Source organism: Hypomesus transpacificus, chromosome 11 (assembly GCF_021917145.1).
Source record: "Hypomesus transpacificus isolate Combined female chromosome 11, fHypTra1, whole genome shotgun sequence".
NCBI lineage: Eukaryota > Metazoa > Chordata > Actinopteri > Osmeriformes > Osmeridae > Hypomesus > Hypomesus transpacificus.
The window spans coordinates 14,410,249-14,422,383 of NC_061070.1; the positions used below are offsets into that span (position 1 = coordinate 14,410,249).

The following is a 12,135-nucleotide window of genomic DNA, read 5'->3' on the forward strand; positions in this document are numbered from 1 at the left end:
TACAAATTAAGTCTGCTATGAAAATAAATGTTACCACTATACTATGGCACAATAGTGCATAGCTGTAATTAAGGTTTATTTGTGGCTAGTTTAAGGCTTACAGCCAAGTAAAATCACTCAACATCTAAGTCAACTCTCATACATATTCATATTGTATTTTCATTAAGAAATACAGACTGATGTTGATCATGAAGAACGCTAGCTTTCATCATCTGAGCTCAAAGGTTTAAAGTATCAACCAGTGCTTTGGCTTATTTACACTAGTTTATATTCAAACATGAATACAAGTATAAATATAAAATAATGTGATTGTTGTTGGTTGATCTTGGGACCAGCTCTGTGTTAAATACTGTAATGGTGTGAAAAGTACTTGGATATCAAACCCAATACGTCTTCAAATCAAACTCTGCATCAGTACAGCACTATTACTGTAGGTTTGTTCCTTTACACACCTCTTGGATTGCTACTGTCTCAAAACGGTTTAAGATCAGTCAGCAACGACAACTGTGCATGTGATCACCACAATAGGTCAGTGGGAAGAGAGCTACAGGCATTTTCTTTGTGCCATTAGGCAAGGTTGAAACCTTGATTGTGATCTATAGCCTGGAGAAGCTTCTCAGATAGTGTCTCCCTTCGGCTGTACTTGGGAAGGTCCAGCAGGTTGAAGCAGGTGTGTGCCACTGGCAGGTATTGCTCCCCTCCTCCCGTGGGCTGAATCACAAGCTTCAAACTTTTCATGCCAAGGATTGGGATGCGATCACTTCCTGTGAGAAACACTGAAGACAATTCAAATGAGTTACAATTAAGTCAGATCTTAAAATAACTAATAGTGTCCACATGAAGGTACTGTACTACAGTACTTACAGAGAAACTTCTTTTTCTTTTCCAAAGGAAGGTCATGGAACACCTCCCAGAAGAACTTGATGGTAGGGTGCTCAGCCCAGTACTCTCCCTTATACTCTGTGCTCTGCAGAACAAGGGAGACATGAAGCCTTAGTAATACAAACCCTAACTCATAAAAAAACGGTTTTGTTTAGTCTTTGTTAGCATGCCATCTTACAAAAGGCTGTAAAACTTAAGATAAAGAGTAATATTCAAAATATTTGTTGACACCTTTTCAAGTTCTTTCCAGTCGTAGTTGGTGTTACCAATGACCATGGCCTGCAGTTCATTAGGCTGGAACAGCTCTAGAACCTTCCCTCCACACACTTTGTGGAACCCCGCAAAGAATGACTCAAAAAGTGAAGCCACAGACCGGTTAAAGATGTAGTCCACGTATGCATTCACAAACTCCGGCCTGAGGGGAAACATTTGTTCAATATGAACATATTCACGAGAAAGGGACCATGACAACTAAGTAGCCTGGGGGGAGGGGGGGGTATTTAAATACATCTATGGTCTTGTCTATCTATTTATTTATGGAAAGTCATTACAGCCCCCATTCATATCTGCATAGATGTAAAAAAAATACACGTGTATTAAGAGATGTAAAACATACCTGTTTGTGTTGTTCACACTGATATCTATGCCATTTGGAATGAGTTCCAACACCTCAGTGGCACCAAAGTTTTCTTCAGTAACCTGAATTAAGTTACAAACAAAGGTGTACCATCAACAAATCCCAACACCTAATTTCTACTAAAGCGAATCTTTGTTTATAATTATACACTCACAGTGAAATTCAAGCAGAATGCATCTTCCACATCATCCTCTGGGTAGTCCAGCAACTGTTGTAGACTCCTAATTTTCAGGGGAGAAGGCAACATATTTAAAAAGTAAACAATGCACACTACTGTATGATCACTCTTATTTATGGTGGGTTCACTTAGTTGTGGAACAAAACTACATTTTGACGTTGGGACTAACCTTCCTACATCTGGCATTAGCTCTTTAAGATCATCCAAAGTTGGGTTCCTCTTTAAGAGCTTCTTATAAAGGGCCACTGGAAAATGGAGCTCCACAATTGTGAGGTTGTATATGGCCAAACCACAGATGACACCGATGAGGTGGAACAAGTCAATGTCCTCAAAGGTCTGAAACCATAATCAGTGCATGGATGAAAATTAGTAACACCCTTTCAATTAAGCACACAATAAAAACTTTGAATCATGCTTTCATTATACTTGGAATCCTGTCAACATTCAAAGCAAAGTGAATATGTACATACCTTGTTTGCAAACCATATCAAACGGGACTCCTCATAGTATCTGAACATTCCGTACTTGGGGTCCAGAAGCTCCCTCATGATCATAAGGAAGAACTCTTTCCGCACACCACCAGCATCAACAGCCTCCTCTCCAACAAAGATCACCTAAGAAAAGCACAAAATACCATTCTGTAGCTTCAACTAAGAGCTCTCTTCTGATCGTTTAGTTTTGCAGTGTGACGACAAAAGCAAAACTAGCCAACCTTAAGGGGTTTCTTGTAGTCAACATTTTTGGACTTCCTCAGGACCTCCATAGTGTCTCCAACAATGTTCTCCCGGCGTACGATAAGGATGAGGCACGGGTTGACAGACTCCACCACCGGCAGAAACATGGAGCTGAAGTTCTGTCGCTGAGCCTGGTCTACTGCCATCTAGTAACACACCAAACGAAGAGAAAGAAACAGATGATACATAACAGTGTCTTTTAAATAAACATGGATTCTACTCTTAATTCAATGCTCTTTACCTGCATCTGTATAACAGCGTCAGTCTGAAGCAGGGTGGTCTTTGCCTGGGCATCAAACACAAACGGGTACCTGCACAGGGTGACAGCACTATCCTGAGCCTGAGGACGGAGAAGCAAAAATGTTGTGGACAGAATCATTTAGATGTCATAGCATTATCAATGTATACACCAAAACAACATTTCATGTAAGTCTGTATGGACGGATTGTAGAACTTTTACGCTCCCTTTGGATCATTATCGCTTGCATTACTAAGAATTTACAACACCATGCAAGACTGCTCACCACGGAATACATCTGCTGCTGCACCCATGTGATGTAGTCGTTTCTGATATCTATAAGGTCATCCAACTCATGAATGTAGAACTTGTCATATTGTATGATATGGCCAGCCTTCTCATTGACCTACAATATAAATACAAAACTGTTTAAATCTGTACTTTGGTTAACAATATTTTCTGATGATAGCTGACACACTACATAATGTATTCAGGAGCACTAGAGACATTTGATTGGTCTAGATACTCACAGCATGAAGGACCTCTAGGAGTTTGAGGGATGTATCCAGAAAGCAGGTGAGGACCCTCTGCTCTGAGTGTGGGATCCCAACCTTGTGCATTCTGAGCAGGTACACCACCACACCTTTGTACAGTTCCACAAGCCTCTGGAAGTCTGGAGACTCAAACTTGGACCACCAATTACCTGGAACAAAAAAAACAATTATTCAAAATAAATTGGAATTGTGATCTTTTTTGTACAATGAATAATGTGTCATTATGTGTAATGTCTAAACTGCAAGCTATTTTGTACAGCCGTGGCCAAAAGTATTGGGAGCGACATACATTTTGTGTTTGCAAAGGTTGCTGGGCCTTGGCATAAAATGACTGCTAACATAATTCCAGTAAGTCTTATCATCAGCACAGGGTAAGTGTGAACTAGTTCTAGCAAGGTGAAATCACTATCATTCTGATTGGACTTTAAGAGCAGATGGACTGCTGTAAAAGAGGGGAATATTTGCATATGTTGAAAATCTTCGCCCCAAAAAAGCTTAAAAAAATTGCTAACTTTGAAAAACACATTTGTCAGCTGTTAAGAGCCTTTATTCACTTTGTCACTGGTTTTAGTTATTATTAGTCAACAAAAATTCCAGAGGTGTCCAAATTGGCCACAGGTGGGGCTAATGGTCTGCTTGTTTAGAAAATCCAGATTCTGAGTTTCTGCACATGGCATGCATTACTATAATTGGACCTCTCACATAGCTCTCTGATTGTCCATTAGTGTTTTGTTTATGAATGTATTCTTTGTCACCCAAAATTTAAAAGTGGTATATTTTCTTCTTTAAATGTGTCATCTCATATTTTATAGTTATCACCAATGACAATAGGAAGAATTTCAAGTCTAACCTCACCTAGCACCTTCAAAGGAGCCTCTTTAAGACTGATGAGGGCTTTGGCAAAGGGGATTGCGAGGGTCACATATGTGCTAGGGTCACTGAAGAGAGGACATTCTGGCAGTGTCAAGTAGAGCCTCAGAGCTTCTATGTCTGGAGGACAGTTACTCAGTTTGGGAATCAGATTCTTCTCCAGGCTGGCTGCAATCTGACAAGGGGAGACATAACCATTACAATGTAAAAGGTTAAAGGTTATGTGTTAAGCTGGTATTGTATGGTCTTGAACACTAACCTGCTGAGTTATTTCTGGGTAATCATGTTGAACAACTCTGTGAAATAGGAGGCGTGCCAAGTTCATGTCCACCCCTGAACATTTACCGTTTGTGCAGTAGTGATCTGGATGGCTGTCCAGAACACACATTCATAATGGTTATGCAAAGATAAAAACTTTGATAACAAAATAATGAAAATACTAGTACAAAACACTCCTCAGCAAACTCTATGAAAACTATTTTTTTCCCACCAAACAGTGGAAGTATGACATTAAAACTATGTAATTAACCTTCAACTGACACAAGATCCTAACCTTGTAGCCAAGAAGCTCCCGTTGAAGCAACTTGCTGAGGAGAAAACAAGGTCGATCTCACTGCAAGAAATGTTAGGTAGACAACATTAGAATCTTTAAATTCTACTTATGCAAATATAAACATATTTAACGTAAGGAGAACTCTACTTGGAGATCTCTGGTTGGAGTCTTCCTTGTGTTTGGCTCAGCCACTTCTGAATGAGATCTGGAGTCAAGGTGTAGATGTGCCTGCGAGGGTCCTCTGTCCTTACATTATTAGGGCCCTACAAATAATTACAATAAAAAAGAAATGTTGTCCTCAAACATGTTGTTTTTTATGAACCCCAACACAGTTTTCTATACATATAGTATCATGCATCTACTGTATATCAAGATTCATATTCTTACACCTGGTAGTGTGTCTGAGTTGACAAAAACACTGATTTTATGTGTATCACATGGTGTCAAGATTCATATTCTTACACCTGGTAGTGTGTCTGAGTTGACAAAGACACTGATTTTATGTGTCTCACATGGTGTGATTCTTACATTCAGAGTGCTATAGTGGGCAAAGCTCTGGTCCCCTCCTGCATAGATCCTTACCACATAACAATACTGCTCAATGTCTGCAACACAAGGATTGGGTTCATTTTACTCATGCTTCATAACCAAATTCATATACATTGTAGATGTAAATGAAATATGTTGTGGTAATCTATGCTAAATCAAACCTGTGTCTGAAGGTGTTGGGCTATTGTAGGTCACCCATGGGCCTTTAACCGTGGCAGGGCTCTTTCTATTGCATGAGGAACGTGTACCCAGCTGCCCATTTCCTCCAAGGCCAAACGAATCTATCTTTCCAGATGCAGGGATGAAAGCCAATGTGTGCTGCCTTAGAAAGATACAAAAAAAGAAAGATTACTAAAGTTTATATCATTTAATAAACATTCATAAAACAAATAAAGAAATTACCTTCCACAGGCTATCTGTGTGACTACATTTCCCATGAGCTCAAACACCTTCCTGGGGTTGATCTCATGATTTGTAGTGTTGTGTCCCAGCTGGCCATACCCACCTGCTCCAAATGTAAACACGCCTCCTTCCTACAAACAATATCAAAGAAACTTTATTTTCTTTACTAAAATTGTTGCAGAGCATGAATGGTGCCAGCCAGTTGCAGAATCAGAAGTCATCATCATCGACATGAAACCTTTAGTTACCTTGGTTAGTGCTGCTGTGTGGTCCTCGCCACAGCAGATATAAATGACTCTCTGTGACCTAAGGGACTTAAGAAGGGCTGGAAAATGTCGATCTGAAAAATGTATTTTACAACTGTCAATTTTGTCCTTAAAAGGGACAGTGTCCTCTAAATACCCTGTCTGTGCACATTTGGGTAGTTAGAAAGTTTTGGGCCCTGTGAAATCAAAAACATTCAGCACCACAAATGCATTCAAGAAATTATGAAATTATGGAGAATAAATGGTGACGTATGGGTTGTTACTTAGTCTGCCTTACCGTTGTTATCATTGAGACCAAGTTGACCAAACTTGTTGCGACCCCAACCAAAAACAGCTCCTGAGAGAGTGAGGGCAAAGCTGTGAGCACCTCCTGCTGATATCTGAGCAAATGGAATTCCCTGTAAAGACTGAATGATTTGGGGACTGGAAATGCCTTGACCATCCATTCCCAGTCCTAGTTGTCCAAATCGATTTTGTCCCCAAGAGTAAATTTGACCTCCTGAGCAAAGAAACATGTTTTAGTTGGCAATAAAATATTTTTGGGAATATGGGAGAACTGATGAAAAAGGCATTTATCATATTTATCTTCCTTACCTCTGGACAAAGCATGAGAGTGTCTATATCCACAAGCTACCTGAGCAATTTGTACATCTGATAAACTCTTGATGTTTCTAATGTTATAGGACAAAGTAAGAAAACAAAGGGAAGTTATTTTGCTGCTTCAATTTGAGTGGTAGAAGAAGAAAAAAATGTCTGTCATGCTGACATGTTGTGCTCTCACCATCTCGCACATTTGCATTTTTTTTTTTTTTTTTTACCTAGGCACACGGACACATTCCTCAAAGTTGTTAAGGCCCAGCTGTCCATCCGATCCCGAGCCCCATGCAAATATTTGTCCTTTGTCATTTAATGCAAGGGTATGAGACTCGCCACAAGACACAGCAACAATGTTTTGTGCATCTAGCGACACAACTTGCTCTACGGGAGTAAAAAAACAAGTATTTAAGTCATTCCTACAGCACTCTTTGTCAAACAAAGAACCTGTAACACAAATGTGTTTGTGAGAGTGTAAGCAGTGTAAAATGTGTGTGGTATTACCTGGTTTCTTTCGAGACTTTTCATGTCCCAGCTGCCCTAGGTCATTGCAGCCACAGGTGTACACTGTCCCATCCCCAAGCAGAAATGTGGTGTGCCTTCTGCCACACCCTACATCACAAATCTGCTTTCCATGAAAAAAGTCACATCTTCTTGGCTCCACCACAATTTCCTCATCGATTCCTCCTAAACCTAGCTGACCAAAGGAAGCATTTCCCCAACACAACATTGCAGTTGCCCCCTCCTGGCCAGGTCACCAGGATTGCAGTTCCTGTAGAAGTTGCACATGAGTCAAAACTCAGGCCGAAACAGTAATGGGCTGAATGCTGACATCAGCAAATAGTATTCAGGAAAACAGCGTCATAACGGTGATATACAGAAATCTTAACAATAGACCTAGTTTGAACAAAAATTAACATGTTCGATGTGCTAAACTGCTACTGTAGAAGGAACTTAACTCAAATAAATATCCTATTAAGCCACGCTAACAAATTAACACTCATGACTGTCCTTAAAAAAACACGTAAATACGTCAGTTTTCTTTCAAAACCTAGAGCCAATTACTTGCACACGTGGAGAGGAATACATATAACTGATAACTATCCTTAATCACCCTAGCAAGTAGCTACCTACTTACTGTAACGATTAAAGTATTATTTTGCCACGATATAGCTAGCTACTAAGCTGTCAGTAGCTAGCTAGCTACTTGTCAGACAGTCAGTAGATACACATCAGACAGACACACTTAACGTTAGTATTTATAGCTAATTAGCTAGTTGCACTAGTCTTCCTGGTTTCAAGACTAGCTAGTACCGATGCTAACCATCTACGCTATCTAGATCAAGCTATAAAGCTACAATACTCAGTAGCTGTAGCTACAATCAGAAGGTGCTAGTCTAGCTATGTCCAGTCATGTAGACTAGCCTTGTTATAACTATAGGTTGTATACAACCTCAGGTAACTAGAAATACAATTGGCTACGCTAGGTAGCTAGATACTTAGCTAGCTACCTAGCATTGAGCTGCTTAACTATTGAGGTAGCATGACTAGCTACTGCAACATCACTGCTAGTACAAGTAAGATCTAATGCTAGCCCTCCTATAACATGTGTCAAAATGAATTCAACTTACCTGTTGCTGCAAGCCAGTAAAAATGTAACCAACGTCAGTTATTTGACCAGAACATGTATCCACATTAACGAGCTAGATTACGCTTTTACCAAGCTTTTACGCTAACGTTAGCTACTCTAGCTGTTGTGAACACTGACTGAGTTGGAACTGGCAACTGCTTGCACCAAAATAGAGACAGTCGTGCACGGTCATCTTAAAAGGAACACACACGAATTTACTGTCATTTTCTAGACTACAGTTTCTCGATTATATTACGGTGTAGCCCTATGGATAACGCTCACAGGGGCGGAGTTCCCCCGTTTATTCATAATAATTGTCACGTTTCACGTTTGTGCCGACAGTATGTTGGAACGCTTGATCGTGCTCTTCTTGAGTTTCCTAAAGGGCTATCCCAAATCCTATAAAGAAAACATTAATTCTATGGTGTAATGACCATAATCTGTCATAATGATCTAATTTGAACTGTTACTTCTTGTGGTATTTTGGCAAACAAACATAAACCCTTGGATAGACGTATTTGATCCATTTTATTACATTTCTGTCATGTGACTATGGCATTGTTGCAGTTTTGGTTACCACTCCTGATAAACCTGTGTTGCATGTTCTGTTCAGCGTCAGTAACTATCTCTCAGTAGACTTTACCAAATACAAAGGAACACACGTACAAGAGAAGAACACATAGAACGAGACCTATGTTGTACATGTTTGGGGTAAGAAAATATTTCCTGATCCAGAAGAGTCAGTGTGGAATCAAAATACCTTGGGAAAATATTTTTTCAGTTCAAATCTTAATGTGTGTCAGGGACATCTCAAGACTTGATCAGTAAGGGGACTATCCTATTAGTTTCATCAGTTTTGTACGTAATCTATTAAGATTCTTGTATTGAGTTTTTATAATAATTGCATTTTTGCATAATTGTGTATTTGTATGTGTTCATTTTATAGCAGTATAATTGTGTATTTGTATGTCTTCAGATTATCATTGGCCTAATCTTTATAATCTACTGCTTTTCAAATGGCCTGAAAGAGGTGAGTAAACCTTCTAATAGTGTACTTAATGATTTGAATATTGTTTGGAGTACAATCCCTACTATTAATTTATTTACTGTTGTGATACTGTGTTGTCATGAATTAGAAATATATTATAAATAAACAAAATAGTTTGAGTTGTCAGTTAATGGAAGTTAGCCTAAATGTAGTCCTAAACACATGAACATTTATGACAAAAAAATAGAGGGTGTCTTTCCGGGAAAAAAAGTCCTTGAGTGTTTTACCATGAAACATAACATATGTCTATAAGTTTACCTTAAACTTGGGACCTAAAACTTGCCCACTCATGGCAACAAGTAGATCATCAGAACAGTCTGATAGACCTCCTGACCTTTGTTTTTTTAGCAGAAAAATGCCTTGGTGGGGAGATGTCAAGGCAAAAGTGGTCTTCCTCAATCACCTGAAAGTCTGGCCAACAAGAAAAAGGTGGAGTTTTTGTTGTTAATATGCTGCTCTTTTTAAAGTGTCGTGGCTCACATTGTGCCTGTATGAACTGGTTAATGACAGTATGATATTTTATTTCGCAGAAAGACTTGAGTGATGAAGATTTTCACTTGCTGGCCAAAATCTTGTCAGTTGGATTGGTGGATGCAGATCCCAATTACCTCCACCATCTCAAGGGGTACAGAGACCTGCGCGGGGCCTCTACCTGAGCAAGGCTTCTGCAAGATGGAGTTCTCTACAAAAATCTGTTTTTGTTGAAATCTTTATAAAAAATCATCACCAAAATATGTAATATTTCCAATTTCATGTCAACTATTAAGCAATGATGATAAAATATATAACACTATGTGATTGCGCAAGGAGGCACTTGGTATACCGCAGGTCTGTCAAATCTTTTTTAAATGTATTTATTTTATTTTATTTTACTATGAGGATACAGATAATACAAAATGCAGAAGACTATGGTATATTTCGTTCGAAAATGATTACTATAAGATTGAGATCGAGATAACATGCATTCAGTGTACAGTAGTTCTCAGCAAATGGTTTTGTACAAGGACCCTTCCAAGACAAAAAACCCAAGATCATCAAACTCTGAACAAGCCTTTGCATTTACTTTGTTTCTTATTAATGTCTATTGACTGTGTTATAATTATGTAATTGTACAAATGACCAAACCCTGATATTCCTGTCATTTATTCTTATATTGATTTGGGTACTGTAATTAAATTAATTTAAATCAACATGGACTTCTGGATTTATTTATCGTAGTAAAATACCTTTGGTCAGGTGTCAGACCATCACTGTTTCCCACAATTTAGTGACACATAGTTGTTACATTACAGTACATGAATAGTAGCAAACAAAGTTATGCTTGATCATATTTTTCTCTGAATTCTTAGTTACTGTGGGAATCTGAAACACACAATCCCATTCATAGGTCTGAATTCGGATGAAAAAGATTAAACAGTGAACATTTTCATGCTGTCTTAAGCATCACCTTATCTTTACCTATGAAGAAGAAAGAAAGTGAAATAAGTGGGGGTGGGTTCATAAAAATATTAATTTTTGTGTCTGACTGTATTGCTGATCCTGCCATATCACTTACCCCAGACTCTGCTGTTCACTGTTTGTCCGAGCAGATAGAAGAGTGCTACTATGCACATGTTGAAGAAGAAGAGACCTGCAATACCAGTAGTGCTAAAGAGTCCAAGAAGAGGGTACACCCAAATCCCAACTGACAAGTACACCCATATCACCCTGAAAAACAAGTTTGGGGACAGAGGTGTAACTTCAGTTTAATAACTGACCAGTTGTATGTTGTTTATCAGTTGTTTGACATGCTGATGATTACTCACCAGCTCAAGTAGGCCACACCCACAATTCCTAATGCAGCTAGGCCATTTTTAGTCTTTGGGTATGTGTGGGGTTGTACCAGTATCTCTCCAAGAAGAATCGGCAGAACAAATGAGTGCTGAAAACATCATTTTTAAGTAGTTACGTTGATGATTTGCAACACCTCCTGTGCATTTTTCAAAGTTTCTGGGATATACTGTACACTAGGCACTGCATTTATGTGAAATTACTAAGGATTATGGTCAGGGGATACTGACCATAGCATGGTTCATCCAGGGGGGGAAAAAGGCATCCAATGAAGCTGGGTAGACCAGCTGCCTGTCATAGGCAAAGATCACCCAGAAAAGAAGCACTACAAACTGAGTACAGTGGAAAGAAGAGACAAATATATTTTTGTTTGTTGAAGATATCTTTCTGATAATTTTCACTTAAAAGTCATAGTGTTTGCTCACCATGCCTACAGGGAAGGCAAAGACAGAGAAGAGGAGGTCTTTGCATCTGGTAAGACCATTGCGTGCAGAAGACTCTTTTCCAGGCTGAAGGTCACTTATAGTAGCTAACCCAAAGAACACCATCTGCAATATCTGAAATTTTGTTTACAGAATATAAAGTTTAAAGAATTACTCTAATTAATGACATTAATGACCAGTGCCACTAACCTCAACATCTGAATGTCGATTGACAAGAGGAATTATGTTTTTTTTGTCTGTGATATCTATTGTATTCGTTTTATATATTGTTTGAACCAACTGAAAAACACATAAAGCTGCCAAGATAAATTGTTAATATTAAATAAATTAGAACAACAATTTCAGCCTCTGAAACTAAATGAAAGATCTTACCAAATTTAAGAAAGTAAGGTACTTCCATGGCCCACCATAAACAAATATTCCAGGTGGTAGTTCTTCTCCATCCTTGGCAGCAAGGGACTGAATGACAAATGCATACCAGCTGAAAGCCAAAATGTGGTAAACTGCTCTCAACATTGCGCTCATGTTTATCTATGGTTATATTAATGTATTTATTAAAATGTTATATTTTGAATTCATGCAAGCTGTTATTATACAATTTCTTGACTACTCCTACATGTGCTACTAAAAGTGAATGGGAATGAGTTGTCTAAGAAAGACCCTTTATTGAAAGATTAGTGTGATGTAGCATGGATTTAGAAAGACATTCGCCAGCAGCAGGGTTACA

General features: G+C 38.7%; 2 protein-coding genes across 2 annotated transcripts; both read right to left on the bottom strand.

Annotated features, from left to right (window-relative positions):
• Positions 1–28: 28 nt before the first annotated feature.
• Positions 29–8,588, bottom strand: herc4 (HECT and RLD domain containing E3 ubiquitin protein ligase 4). Its single transcript, XM_047028833.1, has 24 exons — positions 8,089–8,588; positions 6,962–7,229; positions 6,682–6,841; positions 6,458–6,534; positions 6,141–6,362; positions 5,846–5,937; positions 5,598–5,728; positions 5,357–5,517; positions 5,175–5,251; positions 4,794–4,909; positions 4,647–4,706; positions 4,353–4,464; positions 4,079–4,268; positions 3,200–3,372; positions 2,956–3,075; positions 2,673–2,771; positions 2,410–2,577; positions 2,168–2,311; positions 1,867–2,033; positions 1,674–1,740; positions 1,499–1,581; positions 1,114–1,297; positions 865–967; positions 29–776 (listed from the first exon to the last, which is right to left on the bottom strand). Exons 2-24 carry the CDS (start codon positions 7,185–7,187, stop codon positions 568–570), a joined length of 3,141 nt encoding a protein of 1,046 aa, XP_046884789.1. The 5' UTR covers positions 7,188–7,229; positions 8,089–8,588; the 3' UTR covers positions 29–567.
• Positions 8,589–9,975: 1,387 nt separating this feature from the next.
• Positions 9,976–12,044, bottom strand: LOC124473444 (androgen-dependent TFPI-regulating protein). Its single transcript, XM_047028849.1, has 6 exons — positions 11,781–12,044; positions 11,391–11,522; positions 11,196–11,297; positions 10,941–11,056; positions 10,691–10,842; positions 9,976–10,593 (listed from the first exon to the last, which is right to left on the bottom strand). Exons 1-6 carry the CDS (start codon positions 11,931–11,933, stop codon positions 10,562–10,564), a joined length of 687 nt encoding a protein of 228 aa, XP_046884805.1. The 5' UTR covers positions 11,934–12,044; the 3' UTR covers positions 9,976–10,561.
• Positions 12,045–12,135: the final 91 nt, after the last annotated feature.

Excerpts from the sequence above, each read along its gene's own strand:
- herc4 (XM_047028833.1), bottom strand. The coding sequence starts at position 7,187 with ATGTTGTGTTGGGGAAATGCTTCCTTTGGTCAGCTAGGTTTAGGAGGA. Across the intron at positions 4,269-4,352 it reads ACCCAGAAATAACTCAGCAG|ATTGCAGCCAGCCTGGAGAA; the intron begins GTTAGTGTTCAA and ends TCCCCTTGTCAG. Across the intron at positions 3,373-4,078 it reads GGCTCCTTTGAAGGTGCTAG|GTAATTGGTGGTCCAAGTTT; the intron begins GTGAGGTTAGAC and ends TTTTTGTTCCAG.
- LOC124473444 (XM_047028849.1), bottom strand. The coding sequence starts at position 11,933 with ATGAGCGCAATGTTGAGAGCAGTTTACCACATTTTGGCTTTCAGCTGG. Across the intron at positions 11,523-11,780 it reads ACCTTACTTTCTTAAATTTG|ATATTGCAGATGGTGTTCTT; the intron begins GTAAGATCTTTC and ends ACAAAATTTCAG. Across the intron at positions 10,594-10,690 it reads AGTGAACAGCAGAGTCTGGG|GTAAAGATAAGGTGATGCTT; the intron begins GTAAGTGATATG and ends TCTTCTTCATAG.